Genomic DNA, 17,742 nt, shown 5'->3' with positions numbered 1-17,742 from the left:
AGTGAGTGGTTTGCTGGATCGGGCTCATAGCTAATCAAAAGAGATTATTGTTAAAATTTCAGGAATTTTGAAAACAAGCTGTTAAACACAATCATTACTAAAATTCAATTATATAAATATAAATATTGTAAATCATACTAACAATAAAAGTAATAAATACTCAAAACTCATTTTTAGTTATTTTGCTAAATTTACTATACTTATGAAGTTATTTGCATCTATCATATCTGGTTGTTGAAATACTGTACAATGTTGTACTACTATAAATCTCTTCCCTTCTCAATTCTGCATTCAGTGGTATCAGGTTAGTAGCTTTAAATTTGATTATGGTCAGAGTACTTACACAAATAAAATTGGCAAACTCTACCAATGAGATCTTCCCCACCACCATAGAGTGGGTTTTTAAACATTTACTAATTTACACTGGGTGCACTTAACAATAGATTTCTATCTAGAATATACAAAGAACTTATGTAAGTCCATAAAAAGGCAACCGATTCAACATAAAATATGTGAAAAGACAATTCACAGAGAATTAGACCTGAATATTCCTTAATGATACTATTATAAAAGTTAAATGTAAGTAATTATCATGCAAAGGCAAAGCAAGACATCCTAACAAAATTTTGTATTCACGATATTAGAAATATGAAAAGATTGTAGATTCCAAATCATGGATATGGTGTAAAAAAATGGAAGTTCTCATGTACTTCTGCTTGGGGTGAAAGTAATAACAAGTTTTGAAAAGCAATTTGTCAATATTTGTGAAGTTTTGAATATACTTATACTAGTACCCCAAAACTGGTAAGTACATAGTCTAGAAGAAACACTCCTGTAAATATGGTTAAGGAAAGATATTGAAGAACATTCAAGACAGAATTTTGAGTGATAATAAAAATGAAAAACAGGAAGAATCTGAATATCCTTAGAAAAGAAAATAGGTGAAAATATTGTCCTATATTCATAGAATAGACTATATTTTATGAAGAAAGTGAATAAAATAGCACAATATTGAGTATATCAATATTAAGGGAGGTCAAAAATACAAATTTGAGCCAATATAAATAATTCTAAAAATACACATTATACATTGTTTATGTCCTTTTTAAAAATACATGCAAGACATAGCCGTATGTATTAGATATAAATAAATAGGTAATAGGTATCCTCTAAAGGGAAAAGAGGGAATTAAATTATGAATGAGCAGATAAAAATTTTACATCTATTCATAATATATTTCCTAAGCTTGATAGTGGGTACATTAGTGTTTGTCATATTATTCTTTAAGCAAAAATTATTATCAATAAGGCAATTTAGAAATGTTTCAGAATATTTATATAAACTTAGAGCAACAGAAGACTTTGTAGGCAACCCAGTACACCCCCTAATCAATAAATAAAAGACTAGAAATATTTATCTACGTAACATAACAATTATGTCAAATAAATAATGGAAAATATATAAAACTCATAACTAATGTTTGATGAGCACTTATTATGTACCATACATTATTTTATGTGCTAAAGATACATCAGTGAAGGAGACAAACTTCCTGTCCTTTCATATTTTATATTCTGGTGAGGAAGAAATATAAAAAGCAAAATAAACAGGTTAGAATAAATGATACAAGTAAAAATAAGTTACATTAAGAAATAAAACATATTAATAGTGTGTTCAGGAAAAGAAACTCTAGAAGATAACATTTGACAGAAGTTAAACGAAATAATGAACTTATCTGGGCAAATAAAATTCATATCTGTCGGAGCAGAAAGGCCAAAGAAATAAACGGTGTTGGTGAGGAACAATAAAAAGAACAATGAGTCTAAAGAGAGAGAAAGAAGATGAAGAATAGGTCAAGAGAGAAGAAAAGTTGATATGGACCTAGTGCTTGACCACTTCTGAGTATTAAAAAAACAGAAATGAGGTACACATTTTTGCAAGTACTTTTTAGATGGTTTTCATTCTTTTGACTGCATCACTCGCTGAGACTGAAAATGTGAGTCATTGCTCTTAAAGATACAAGCATATATGTCTTTAATAATCTAAAACAACATCTAATTACAAGGAAATATTTGGCTTTCTGGTTTGTAATCACATCGGGAACCACCACTCAAACCCTGTTTTAGTGTAATAATGATTATTCCTAGTAACCTTGAGAACACATCACGTTTGAAAATTTCTTTTTTAACTTGTCTTCTTGACATTTCTTATTGAGAGAAAATTCTGTAAACCACAGAGTATTTTTTAAACAAACTGTCTAACATTAAAGATATTTAGAAAGTAAAACTTCGTGTTTTGAATCATAAAACTAAGGCCCATGAGGTCCATTTGTATTTTAAAATAGAAATGGGTTAAAAATCCCAACTGGCTTTACACCTTATTATGTCTATATATTAGGTCATCATCCCCTTCCTTAAACTGCTTACTCTAGTATCCTCTATATTAATGGTACCATCATTATTTCATTCAGTAAAAAATAAAAACGTATGCATCTTTCTTATCCTTTCCCTCTCCCCACTCTTTTTTTTTTTCGGGACACGGGCCTCTCACTGCCGTGGCCTCTCCAGTTGTGGAGCACAGGCTCCGGACGCACAGGCTCCGGACGCACAGGCTCAGCGGCCATGGCCCACGGGCCCAGCCACTCCGCAGCATGTGGGATCTTCCCGGACCTGGGCACGAACCCGTGTCCCCTGCATCGGCAGGCAGACTCTCAACCACTGTGCCACCAGGGAAGCCCCCTGTCCCCACCCTTGTCTTCACCTACTGTCAGATCTAATGTCATCAACTATGTGAGTAACCTCCCAATTATTGTCGTCTTCACAATTCCTAACATCACAGTTTTGGATAAAAACACTATTTACTTCTACTGTCCCTAACTATTTTTCTTATTTGTTCTTTATCCCCATCTGTATCAAATCTGTTGTCCTCTGAACAGGTCAAATTGTCTGCCCACAGTGTGGAAACCTGACCTTGTCAATCCTTTCTTAAAACTCCTCAAAGGGCTTTTACTGACTGTATGGTGCTATTCAAGCTTAGATTATGAATCTTTCTTCTCACTCACACACACCCACTCCTTGTCCTTCCAGACTGTTCCAGGTTCCATCCATCTCCAGATATTCATAACCCCACCTAATAAACCAACAGTACTGGAGTGTGTATAGCTCTCTTTATTCATTTTACTGTCTCTTTCTTCTGAGTCTTTGTCATTTCCATCTTCAATTCTTGGTATGTGTTAACCCCGTTCCACTTGATATCTAACATATTGTTTTAAAAAACACTCCCTCTAAATCACCTAATCAAGGACATCTTCCCTAACACCATTTCCTCATAGTCGATACTGGTCATCCATTGCAAAATTGTTATGTATAATCCTAGCTTCTCTACTACCCAGTAATTGTATCTACCATTGCAAATTACATATTAATTTAAAACCATATGCTTATGTCTATGCCTTTAATAGATTGTGGACAATTCGATGATAGGGATTGTGCTGTATACTTTATTAAACTATGTATATCCATTGCCAAACAATATGCTTGACACACAGAAATCCTTAACAGATACTAGCTCAAACAAGAAACAAGAAACAGCCTTCATGAAAATACAGCAGTTTCCTATTTGTATGTTTATTTATATATTCTGTTGTGCTTTGATGTTGTTAATTCTGTGTAAAATAATGGAGAAAAAAATTAATGCAGTTTAAAAAGGCTCCAGGAGATGGGCTAACACCACAGAAGGAACATTGTAAGCTTTTAGTAGTTATTTTCAAACTCTCCAAGAGGATAATGTGAGAACTGTAGAGCTTAAATTGAATGCATTTTTATTCTTGTGTACACAAATGAATCTACTGGGAACAAATGAAGAAGCAATACATCAATTAGAATTTGACCAACTGCTATTAGGTGCATTTAAAAAAAAAAGTTGTGACTTGGGAGACCTTGGTTCTACCTAGATCTTCAACTAATGAGCCTTTTTCTTTGGGAAAAGTGCTGTCTTATTCCTAACTCTGTGTCCTTGGGCACCTGGGATAAGTACTGTCCAAATTTCATGATATTTACACAATTCTACTATTCTTTGATATTTAAAGTACTGAAGTAAACACAAAATCCACTTGGATGCAAGATGCAGAAGTTGTAAATAGCATCTTTCTTTTTTTCCATGAATGTGGAGATTACTGCTGTGGCAGGAAGTGTGAGGTCAAATGGCAAATAAACAAGCAATCAAACAAAAATAACTAGGATGCTAATAGAAATTTGAAGTCCTCTAATTTGTAAGTCACGCATGTGATTCACTTGAGAGCCATTTTCAAAAGAGTTACTATTTACATGCTGTTTATTCTCAAATTCTAAGTTAATACCACAGGAGGAGAAAAGTTTTCAGTTTCATTATATCATATAGATGGATATTAAACAAACAATGAAGTTTTCTAGCATGGCCTAAGTGAATATAATGAAAATATTTCTTTGTGAAAGAAATGACATCTCAGTAGAATTGTTTATTTTTAGAATTACAGAAGGTTTCAACCGAGATGGGGCCAAGAAATTATTTATCCATTACAAGCTCAGGCAACTGTGTCAAGCAGTATCAGTTAGTTGCCAAGATGGTGATCTCTTCTCTTTCCCTCCCTGCTCAAGTTCAAGATTTATGAATTACCTGCCTTGTGTTCATTCTACTACAATGTACTAGTTGGCAGCATACGTTCCTTGCACAGTACGTAATACCCACTAAGTGTTCTGAATAAATATTTAGGTTCTGAATAAATATTTTTTCAAGTGTGTTTGCAGAGTTTTCACTTTTTTATCACTCAGCATTTCAATTCTGCTTCAATATGCCCATGCATATCCAGACTCAGCTCTGTTTCTCCCTGTCCCATTTATTCACTTCATTGCTCATGTGAATTTTAGAATCTTTTTGTCATGTCTCTTATTAATCCAAACACATTTACAGAAAAGTCAAGACTACAAAAGTTTCCCTTGGTCATGGCCATACATCATATGCTTGTGTTTCTAGGCAACTGTCCAGTAAACATCCCTGACCACATCTACTTTTAGAGTCGCAGCTTGAAGTCAGTATCCTGCCCAGAGGACTGTTTCTCACCACAAAATTGCATTGTGCCTCACTACCTTCTCCCCTTATGGTACACAGGAAGAGCTTAATACAGGCTCAGTCATGTTAACCAGACTGTTATTTACTGGCCAAGAAGGCCTGTGGATTAGGCCGTGGTGGTTTTTCTCACTTAACGAATTTAGTTTCTGCATAGTTTGTGGAAGTGGTGGCAGTTAGATGACTTGAACCCAGGCTGTTTGCAAAGCATTGTAAATTTCTAGATCCAGTAGTTTTAAAAGGTCAGATAAATATGTCCTTATGCAACCTATACATGTACTTTTGTACTCAAATTACTCTTTCTGCATAAATTCATTTTGTTGGTTTTATTCCATTTATTAGAAGGTATGTTTTCTGAAGGCAATGTCATGTCTTTCTGCAATTTCACATGTCACTGAAACATCACTACTCTTCAGCACATCCTCAATAAATGTTCCATGATGACAGATGCAAGGTGAATATATGCTTAGCATTGAGAAAGATTTTGGAATTTCTTTGTACATATTGTCTCTTTTTTTTTTTTTTTTTTTGCGGTACGCGGGCCTCTCACTGCTGTGGCCTCTCCCGTTGTGGAGCACAGGCTCCGGACGCGCAGGCTCAGCAGCCATGGCTCACGGGCCCAGCCGCTCCGCGGCATGTGGGATCTTCCCGGACCGGGGCACGAACCCGTGTCCCCTGCATCGGCAGGCGGACTCTCAACCACTGTGCCACCAGGGAAGCCCTATATTGTCTCTTTATACAAGTAAGTTTTTGAAACCTCTCCCCTGCCTTTTAAGTTTTTTAACTCACCATCCTAACGCAGAATATATCTCTTTAAGAATCCTTAAAGAAGGATGTTAACTAGATGTTGTGGTGATCATTTTTCAGTATATACAAATATCGAATCATTATGTCATATATTTAAAACTAATATAATGTTATATGCCAATCACGCCTCAATTAATTAATTAAAAACACTTTGCCCCCCCCCCCCCCACTTCAAAGAAAAAGAATCCTTTCCTCACTCCATCAATTGATGTAGCAGGGCTTTACATATGACACCATAGCTCTCCGTGCTCAGCTATATCTATTTCCAGAAACTGTACCTGTAGGTATGTTTTGTGACTTTCCCACAGGACTCTAAGTTCTTATTTGAACTAAATGAAATAGTAGAATATTCAGATGTTCTGTTTCTTCCCTATTGCTATCTCTTTTTCTTGGTCTTTTATTTAAGAGACACATAATATCAGTTAAATATAAAGCCACTAGGGCTTCCCTGGTGGCGCAGTGGTTGGGAGTCCGCCTGCCGATGTAGGGGACACGGGTTCGTCCCCCAGTCCGGGAAGATCCCACATGCCGTGGAGCAGCTGGGCCCGTGAGCCATGGCCGCTGAGCCTGCGCGTCTGGAGCCTGTGCTTCGCAACGGGAGAGGCCACAACAGTGAGAGGCCCGCGTACCGCAAAAAAACAAACAAACAAACAAACAAAAAAAACCACTAACATAAAAAATAGCTCTTCAACTAAGTGTGATTTAGATTTCCCCATAAAAAGCCCACATTCATTTCCTTTTATAAACCAAATATTTTTTTAAAATGTGGTTGTAAATGTCAGCCTACATTTCATATATAGAGATCTAATTTTACTCTAAAATAGTCAATGGAAAATGTGGATTAGCTGAAAAGAATTTTGCTCAAAGACTGTCAGAAGATAACATTATTCTTTTTTCCTTCAACTTGTTTCATATTCACTTATCTTGTTTATTCTTGAACTTGTTTCACACTTTCTTGTCCATTTTTCTATCACCTACACTAAAATGTAAACTCCATGATGGCAAGAAATTTTGCCTAGATTGTTTAACATTTTCAAGGCTTAGAAAAGCACCCAGCAAATAGTTGTCACTAAAAAACCTATGTTGAATAAAATTGTTTATTGTCCAAGTTGAAACATATCAACAAATTTGCTTTCCTTATTTCCTTAGTATATTTTTAAGAATTTTGACTTTGATATCTTACTTTTCCTTAAAATTTTATGATGTTTTGTTATCTTACTTTATACTTTATCTCAATGTTTTGAATAAATGAAAATAAATAAAATATATACTGAATCAATCTTATAAATTGATATCAACTCTCATATATTATTTTTTTAATGCACACCAGGGTTGTGATTTAAGTTCCTAATTGTTCTGCATATGATGTATATACAGTAGAGATTCAAGTGTGTGTTTTTATGTTGGCATAAAAAATTTCACAGCAGTAATTATTTAATAGTATCTCATTTCCTACTTTATCTGCAATGCTACCTCATCTGTTTTTTCATCTATTCACATGGCTTTTCATTGTCTGTATCTTTTCTCTTTCAATTTATCGGATTTGTCTACGTTCTCATGTCACTTTGTTGTAATGGACATAGCTTTAGCAAAGGTCTTAAAAATTAGTAGGACAAGTCCCTCACCATTTTTTCTTCTTCAATAGTGATACGTCTACTCTTGGATTTTGCATTAATGAACATAGGATAACCTGGGATATTAATTGGAATTAAATTGAATCTCTAAAATATTTTAGGATTAATTGACATCGTTATTAGATTCAGTGGTCCTATCAAAATTTAGTTGTTTTTGAAAATATTTCTATAAAATTATACAATAAGTTCAATATAGATCTTGTCTATTCCTGTTAGATTTACTCATAAGTACCTTACAGTGTTTCTGTTGTGGTTGTTAAGTTAATTAATTATTTCTGTTTATTATTGAACTTTAATAGTATTTGCAAATTAATGTTACATTCAGTTATACTAATATTATTTCTATTAACTGGTCATTAAATTATATTTTTATGTTCTATGTGGATAAATATATCATCAGAAAAAAATTTTTTTAAGTCCTTTTCTTTTTAATTTCCTATGGTGGTCTTAAATGTGCTGGAGAATCTCCTCAATGATATTGAAAAGAAGTGGTATTATTATCATTTTGTCTTAATGATTTTCTAAAAAGCTACTAATACCTCAAGGTTAAGAATGATGTTTATACAGATTCTGATATACATGCTAAAGATTGTTTTTATCATGAAAAGCTGTTGAATTATAATAAATATGCATTCCATCTGGGTATATTCATCTTTTATTTCTTTAATCTACTGTTTGGAGCAAATTTCATTTAACAATTTTTCTTCCAAAATAAAATTATTATTACAAGGCTGAAATAAACTCAATTTGGTCATCTATAGACTAGACAGTTTTATGTACTGTTTGATTTGGTTTGGTACTGTTTTAGGATTTTGTGACAATTTTCACAGTAAGATTGACTTTTCCTTTTCCTGTTAACACATTCTCATCTAATTTGGACATCAACACAACTCTAGTCGTAGTGAAAAAAAATAGCAACAATTCCTTTCTCCCCTATAGTTTAGGAAAGTTTTTATGTTTTAATTATTTCTTCCCTGAAAGTTTATTATTTCTCTCCTGTAAAAATATTTGACTTGGGTTTCCCTGGTGGCGCGGTGGTTGAGAGTCCGCCTGCCGATGCAGGGGACGCGGGTTCGTGCCCCGGTCCGGGAGGATCGCACGTGCCGCGGAGCGGCTGGGTCCGTGAGCGTGCGCGGCCAGAGCCTGTGCTCCGCAACGGGTGAGGCCACGGCAGTGACGGGCCCGCGTACCGCAAAAAAAAAAAAAAAAAAAAAAAAAAAAAAAAAATTGGCTTTTGTGTTATCCCTATAGGAAGATTTTAAATAATGTATTGATTTCATAAAAATTATTATAGCTTTATCAAACTTTGCAGAATTGACTTTTACCTATGTTAAATTATCTCACACATTGTACATAGTAAATAGTTACAGTGTCTATGTAATTGTTCTATTGACTAAAAATTATTGCTTGATAATTCTCTTATTGACTGAATAGGTTGTGGATTTACTGGTTGAAGTTCTGTTTTCAGAAGCGCATGTTCAGTGAAAGTTCATATGAATGACTCCTTCTTAAGCTGTTTCCCTTTAGAGTCGTTTTTTGGTTTTCTTTTTCAAATTGCCCCATCTAATTTATAATAATAATAAAGATAATGATTGTTACTATTCTGTAGAATATAACATTATAAAGAAGCACCAATACTTATTTTTAAATAAACTTTTTATCTTAGAATAGTCTTAAATTTACAGAAAAAGTGCAAAAGTAGTACAGAGTGTTCCCATACACCCAGTGTCCAGTTTCTCTTATTATTAACAGCTTACATTAGCATGGTGCATTTTTCACAATGAATGAACTGATATATTATTATTAATGAACATACTTTACTTGTATTTCTTTAGTTTTTACCTAATATCCATTTTCTCTTCCATTATGCCATCCAGGATACCATGCTACTTTTAGTCATTCAGTCTATTTAAACTCCTTTTGGCTGTCATCATTTCTTAATATAACAAAAATTATAAATAGCTAAAAATGAGAGCATTAAGACATTAGTTGATTATGTTACTATTGTGGTAAGGGATTTGGAGCTATTGTTCTGAGCAGTAAAGAGAGAGTAATATAATGAGTGGTGTACACAAGGAAGAAGGAGGAAAGAGCCCTATTTAGGAGCAGAGGTAGATCTGAGAGACTCACATACATCATAACTGAAATAATATTGGTCACAAGTTGATAATTATTTAAATTAGGCATATGATGATTCATCATGGAATTTTTATCTTGTATACACTTATATTTTCATTATTAAAAGGTCATATAAATACACACATATGCATATATACATATGTATGCATATACATGTAGGTATGTACCTATGTAGTATATATATGAAAGCTATCTCTCTGTTGTTTCAGCTTATATGATACAGCATACTTAATTCCACTCAAACTTATAAAAGCCTATGCACAAAATGATTAAGAAGTTTAATTTTTTCTCTATTTTTTCCACAAAGTACTTATAACCATATTTTATTACAAATTTTTCACTTTTGAAAAAAATTCAGAAAGAGATTATGTGATCCCACCATTTGTTTCTTAAAACTCTGGTGACTTCTTATCACTGAATTCACCATTTTTAAGTCCTAAAGTGATGTTAGGACCTAACATTTATTCCACCAAAAAGGGAAATTTTCTGTGTCGTGAGAGGTGGAAGCACTGTGGTTTGTGCTATGCTTTTTCAACAGAAAGATGAGATTAGAATAACACTTGTCATATCCTTTTCAGGGATCAGAATTGACTGGATATTGCTAGTATCGAATCTAAATCAGGAACTCAGGACAGGTCTAATTTTTTCAGGAGGCTCTTATCCACAAGAATCAGGACCTTCCTTCTCTAATCAGGTGTGTGTCTGTGTGTGTTTGTGTGTGTGTTTCTAACAACTATTGTTTAATAAATAAGAAACTCTTGAGGTTTTAACCTCAAGAAAATTTCTAAAAATATATGCGCTATAAGGTAATTCTAATTGTTTCTTAAGTGTTTGAATTGACTTACTGAAGGCAATGAATACTTGTTACTTCTGAGGTATATTCTGCTCCACTTTATTTAATGATAGGTAAGTAGGATATACTTATTGAAGAATCAGAAGTTATGATATTACTATAAGATGTGACACACAACCTTACTTTCAAAATGAAACAAATTATTTTCATTGTTTCCAACTATCATGATCAAATGTAGAACAGTTTATATTTTTAAAAATCTAAGCACTATGCGCATTTATTAAACACCTTTTATTTTTTCCTGAGAGCTCTGCTAGGCAATGTTAAGATGTTACTATATTAACAAATGTGAGATTAGTTTTGTTAATGATGACAACGATAACTTGTAAATGATGACAACGATGTGGACAGAACTTTAATTAAAGTATACTAGAAAAACTCATTCAACAAAAATTCATATATCCTACCCAGACTTACCTTGCAAAGAAAGCAATTACCACCAATAAAGTTACCACCAAATAAAATAAGACGACTATAAATAAAAAACTGTGTGTGGGGCTTCCCTGGTGGCGCAGTGGTTGAGAGTCTGCCTGCCGATGCAGAGGACACGGGTTCGTGCCCCGGTCCAGGAGGATCCCACATGCCGCGGAGTGGCTGGGCCCGTGAGCCATGGCCGTTGAGCCTGTGCTCCGCAACGGGGAGAGGCCGCAACAGTGAGAGGCCCGTGTACCGCAAAAAAAAAAAAAACAAACAAAAACTGTGTGTGTTATCATTCACTATCAGTGATGAAAAACATCTTTAAGTATCTTAGTGTAGGTGAACTAAAAACAGCTATTACATTTTTTAACATTTTGTTTTTTATTTTATAGCAAGAGAAAATTTAAAAGTAATTTTACCTGGCTCTATATGAATTCTCATTTCCATTCTTTCCTTTTTCATGTCTGCATGGGTGAAAGTTTTCTGTATTCTCACTTTTCTAATCTAAATATATCAACTCACCCCAAGGAGAGGAAACAGGAAAAAAATTCACATTTTTATTTTATTCAGTAATCCTTTGTAAAAAATGAAGCATTTGGATTCATCTGTGGGATAGATGGGCAGTCATAATTCTATGATGGGGTTGGTCCGAGATCCGTGGGCCCATCACAGCGTGGGTACGTACTTTCCACATAAATGTAGTTTGGTCTTTCTGTACAATTTTAAGATACCCAGAATTTGATACAAGCATATAAGTCATAGAAAAGTAATTTACTATGATTCACTTATGTTCATTTTATATTATGGTCATGTTATATTTTAAATCCTGGCTTCAAAAACTTGAAAGGTTTTTTCCTCCTTCATTTCAATAACTACCTAAAGGAATGTATCTCACAATTTGAGATAACAGCCTTAGTATTTGGAGTTAGAACTGGGTTTTAATCAAAATTTTACCAGTCTCTAGCTTTGAGATCTGGGACAATAACAGCCTCTATGGACTTACGTTTCCTTTTCTATTAAATAGAGGTATAAGACATGCCATATTTACCTTAGTGGATTTCTATGATATTCAACTCAAGTGACATAAATTTAAAAGTGCTTTTTGAACTAAAAATATTATAAATTACTCATAGCTGATAGGTTTATACTGAATAAGCAGTATGATTTTGGCCGCCTCTAAGATTTAATTTCTTCACCCATAAAATAATAATAAATATTTACCTAAATAATACATAAATAAGAAATAAAATAATACCCACATTTTCCACATACTTAATAATGAAGTTTAAATTAAATTACATATTGTATGTATAAACTAAAAAAAGTTTTAGTTTAATTTTAGGTGCAAAAGGTAATTCATATTCACATTTCATTTATAAAAGGCTCTTACATATTCAGTAGTGATTATTTCAAAAAGAAAAAAAATTATTTTTCACTCGTGTTATTCAGAGGCGAGATTCTTTACTTGTCTTTTTCCTAAAATTTTAGAACCTACTATTTTATTCTTTGTAAGTCCTTCACTATAAAGAACTTTACTACATGATTTACATTATTGATACAAGATGCATTTCATTTTCTTTTACTTTTTAAAATACCCACACCAGGTTTTGTTAATATTCTTTGTCTTCCTCCCTCCCTCCCTCTCCCCCTTTTTTTCTGTCTTTCTCCGTTTCTTTCTTTGTTTCTTTTCTTCTTCTTGCAATTTGTGAAATTATTAACTTAGTAAACGTGGCTCTGTGAATTAAACACACGTCTAATGCCCTAGATCCCTGTCTTTTTCATGATAGTGTCTTTATTTTTATGTTATATTTCATTACACATTAAGAATTAACTTATTTTAGGGCTTTCCTGGTGGCACAGTGGTTGAGAGTCCACCTGCCGAGGCAGGGGACACGGGTTCGTGCCCTGCTCCGGGAATATCCCACGTGCCGCGGAGCAGCTGGGCCCGTGAGCCATGGCCGCTGAGCCTGCGCGTCCGGAGCCTGTGCTCTGCAACGGGAGAGGCCACAACAGTGAGAGGCCCGCGTACCGCAAAAAAAAAAAAAAAAAAAAAAAATGTTGTTCCCATCCCAAGGACTACAAAGATATTTTCAGGATGAAGGAAAATAGAATGCAGGTAAGAGTGGCAGAAAAAATAATAAAAATGAAATGGGTCAGATGGTCCTGGATTGACTGTGATTAGTATGATGGGGCCAGATGTGAGCAGGCCACTGCCATGGGTGACCAGTACTCTTCATTCGAATCAGCACTTTCCATCACAATGCCCTGAAAAGATATGGGAGCTTAAAAAAACATCTGAGCTATAATTGGGTGGCAACAGGAATTTTCTTCCCTCGATGGAGACAATTTTGACATAGATTACTCTCTGAAATTAGACATCATCTGTCATATTTAACACCTTCCGTTCCCTCATTGTTCTTGCAGCATTGTAATAAATGTTCATGAGTTCTCAGGAAAAAAAAAAAAAAGGCTGATTGAACTCTGGACACTTCATAGTGTAATGATATGAAAGTAACAATTTGAACCTATACTTTAATGTGGCTAAATAAATACAGTTGAGATTCATCCTGGACAAAAATTATGAAAATAGACTATCCTTGGTTCATTACAGAGAAAACTACTCCAGGTAGGAAAAAACAAAGAAACACACAAAAAACTCAGAGGAAATTTTTGTGGGAAGAGGACAGATTGATGGGACAGTTGGAACAGAAAAGTATTTATTTTCATTATAAGGTTGCCTATAATGTTCTTCTTAAATTCAATTAAACTATATTATTATGAAAATCACATGGACAGCACAGGCAAAACATTTCAAATATCTAGAAAGTGCAATGCATGTTCACTTAGTCCAAGTTAAACATTTGAAAGATGTTATAGTCTATCCTGAATTTTGCATAGTATAACTTAAGTGCATTTTTCCTAAGTCAACCTGCATACAAGAATGTGAAGAGTTCAAGTTGTAGTACTATTATATTTATATTTTGAGAAATAAAACATAAGAGGCTCTTTCCTCTTCCTGACTCTTTGTATTTTAAAAATCAACTTTGGGTTCTTAATTATTATTATTTAATTAAAATATAAAACTAGAGAGCAAATATAGATGTCAATACACAATTTTTAAGATGTAGATGCAACAATTACAAAAAGGGAATTGGCTTTTGATATCTGTGAGGTTGGGAAAATCTCTTCCAGGTCAGACGGGCATCAGAACTCATTGTGTTCCCACCCTTTCTTTTACCTATTTAGAAATCCTTCAATAAAATGAGCTAGCCCCTCCTCCACCCCCCCCAAAAAAAGGGTAATTATTGGGTTGGCCCAAAAGTTCATTTGGGTTTTTCTGTAACATCTTACAGTATTTAGTTTTTGGTACATACTTTTAGGAAAAGGCTTTGGGGACTGGCTAGAGATTAAAATCTTCAATGTACATGTAAGAATGGCTTTTTTTTTACTGATGGATAAGCATAGGCAAGAAAGATAGGTGGAGTAAAGAAATAAGTATTATAAATTTATATGATCAGGGCTTAGATGCCCTTGCCTCTTGCAAAATATGAAAGCAATCACGTGAGACCATATATTTGGCCAGAGACTTCCAACTGTTCTGCAGAACTCTGTAGCATCAAGAGAAGACACACAAATGTGTTCCCCTCTGAGGCCAGGTGACACATATGAAGAAACTATTATATGGCACTTCCAGCTCTAAATTAGAACATATAGATGTATAGAAATCCACAAAGAACTGAAAAGGAACACTAAAATTATTTTTACTTCCGGAAAAAGAGAGATGAGGATGGGACTTCTCAACTCAGTACGCCACACAAAGGACTGATACGATGTGATATATATTATTTGGCATGAATTAAGTTTTATTTAAATTTCTGCAGAGAGTTTCCAAGAACATATGCATAAACTATTAAATTCACTCTTTACCATATACATTAATATTCATGAAATTACTTGTCTGGACTATAATTTTAGGTGTAGGCACACCTTTCATCCATTTTAAGACACACGGCAAAATTTAAAAATTATAACTATATATGATGATGGATGTTAATTAGACCTAGTGTCTAGTTATTGTTATGTTGTATACTTGAAGCTAATGTAATATGTCAATTATATCTTGATAAAAAATTTAAACACATTTTCAAATACATGAAAATTATGATTGATAAGACACAATTTGAAACATTTTACAGATCCCAGAAGTAGGTAGTTAGTAATATATGTTACCATTCTAAGTACACTGAATCTTCATTGCACACCCCTTCTGCCCCAAGAGACATCTAAATAAGCTGTTGCTTACAGACATAACGATGTTGACTCCCACAGTCTGTATCCGAAACTCCTCCGCTTGGGTCATATATTATGCAGTTCTTTGGATTTAGAGGGTGAAAGGATGGAAATCTGTAATGAAGAATAATGTTTTAATATATTGGGAAAAGGAAATGAGAATGTTCAAGGATGATGTTTTTGTTAAATGATAGAACTACAGACATTTTAAAAGCATTTTAATGAGATATTACCACATTGAGACATTATCTTTTTTTCATTCAAGTCAGTTTTCACAATTTCAGAGTACAATGTTACAAAAACTCAGCTATTGCATCAATAATCAATAGCAATGAAGTTGGGGATTTTTTTGTTTTTGCTGTTGTTTTTAATGGTTTTGGTATGTTATATACTTTACTTCTAAGATGCATCTGCTAATCTAGTCTAGGGAAAAAATCAGAGCATAAAACCTGTCATTGTATGATACTGTAAATCCCATGTTTATGAATGAAAATGAGATTTGAAGATTACAAATACACAGAAAATAAGCCCAGAATGTTTGAAATATGGGATGATGCTGAGAATATTGGGCTCCACCAGAATAAGGAAAATAGTGGATATACTCTTTTCTCTGGATGGCTTTTGTGTATGTGAGAATCTGTATATGTACATACATATCCAAGTGCTTGTACCAAGGCAGGAAATAAACGCATATATCAAAAGCTCTTTTAGAGTCACAAGTACACTAACTTCATCTCACTTGAGCATACACTTGGGTGTTGTGGTTGGGACTAAAATTGTTATTCTGTTGTATCAATTCTCTTTTCTGTATTCTCACGTCCTAAACAGGATATCTTACCTACAGTGTTCCTGGATGTTACGTTCTCTGATCAGATCTAAGGATAAACTCAAAAAGAACAGAAAAAGGTTTTGAGTGCCAGAAACTTACAGATCTTGGGAGACATTAGAATTATCCTCCCACAACCAGGCATGATGTTCTTCACTGTAAGAGAGTCCAATCCAGTAATAATAGGAAATGGAGTTCATAAAATGCTGTTTGGAAACAAAGACCAACATATTAATCTATTTTGAATCTACTCTAGGGATCAGGTACTTTTAAGAAAGTCAGTGACTTTTAAGAAAGTCAGATTCAGTTTTTCAATTATACAAACTAAAATCATTTTTAACTTTTAATTTAGGAGGTATAGTCAAGTCACATGCCTCATAGTTCTCATTCATCAGGCCCATTCATTTATGGAGGAAAACGTACCACAAAATCTCACTTCTTGAAAGAATGAAAAACGTCATAAAGGGAATTAGAGCTTTCATGGAACACTTCCTTCACAGGGGATCAGCAATCAAATTTGATCCCAAACCAACAGTATCTTGAGGGATAAATCTTAGCACAGGTTCTGCATGGAGCTAGAGAAAATTTTCACTTTTTCTTAAGAGTTGGGTAATTGTTTTATAATATTCTTCATATTCATTCCAAGAGTGATAACAAAAGCTATATAATTACAAAACAAATTATAAATTCAATTAATGAACTAAAACTTCAAAGTCCTTTGAATAAAAATAATGATCTATTATTTATTCTTTGAATTCTCTCTAAAAAGTTTCTTGTACTTTATCTGTCACATTCCTATAATGTAAATCTTTGAGAAATTTTGTGTATATTGACTGTTTCAAAGTGTAGGAAATTAGTTCAAATATAACTGCCTATTTACTATCTGATTAAAGACTTGAATCAAAGTATTCAGCTTACTTAGATAATATTTTCCTAGGTCAAAAAAATTGTAGAAAAATCAGAATTAAATACATGCCAGTTCATTTCTGTCTTGTATCTGAAGTAGACTGGAATTCTGAGAAACACAAAAATTTCTACTGTCTTTCCATGTTTTTGATTCACTAGAAAGGAAGTAACAGCTGCATTGGTAGCCAATCCACTTTTCTCGGCAAGAACAGCTGCCAGATCCTAAGAGAAAAAACAAAACATGACTTGATGACATTGGCGATTCCGTTGTTTTCAGTGCTATTTACTCATTTGTTATTTAATGTTTTCTACAACTATTCTTTGAGAATTTACTGCATACACCACAGTTCAGGGGATATTAATCTGAATGACTCAGACATGACCCTTCTTCCTCATGAAGATTATAGTCTAGAGATAGAGACAGAATTATACAAATTTCAGTCATTTATGAATTATATTTAATGATAATTTGTGTAAGTATACACAAGAAATTCAGTATGTTAAAATACTGTGTAGCAGAGTATAGGATGGGGGGCGGTTAGAAGAACCTCTTTTGAGGAAGTGACCCAAAGTTGATCTCTGCTGTGTAATTAAAAGTGAACTAGAAAAAAGAGATATTTAAAGGAGGAAAGCATTTTAGCATATTTCCTGAGTCAGAAAATAATTCTGGATATTTTATTTCTAAATGAAGTTAATAAAGCACTTAGCTTGAAGTCTGACCGTCCAGTTTACTAGTGATAGTGTCTTCAACATTTACCATCCTCAGT

General features: G+C 33.8%; 1 protein-coding gene across 1 annotated transcript in view; it reads right to left on the bottom strand.

Annotated features, from left to right (window-relative positions):
- The window catches only part of LOC137201624 (natural killer cells antigen CD94-like), a 67,296-nt gene that overhangs the window by 46,827 nt on the left and 2,727 nt on the right, over nt 1–17,742 (bottom strand). Inside the window, exon 4 of the mRNA XM_067695681.1 lies at nt 17,046–17,197. Within this exon, the coding sequence (XP_067551782.1) occupies nt 17,046–17,197 (152 nt within the window). The remainder of the gene's footprint in view (nt 1–17,045; nt 17,198–17,742) is intronic.

Source organism: Pseudorca crassidens, chromosome 11 (assembly GCF_039906515.1).
Source record: "Pseudorca crassidens isolate mPseCra1 chromosome 11, mPseCra1.hap1, whole genome shotgun sequence".
Classification (NCBI taxonomy): domain Eukaryota; kingdom Metazoa; phylum Chordata; class Mammalia; order Artiodactyla; family Delphinidae; genus Pseudorca; species Pseudorca crassidens.
This window is presented reverse-complemented; position numbering and strand designations above follow the sequence as displayed.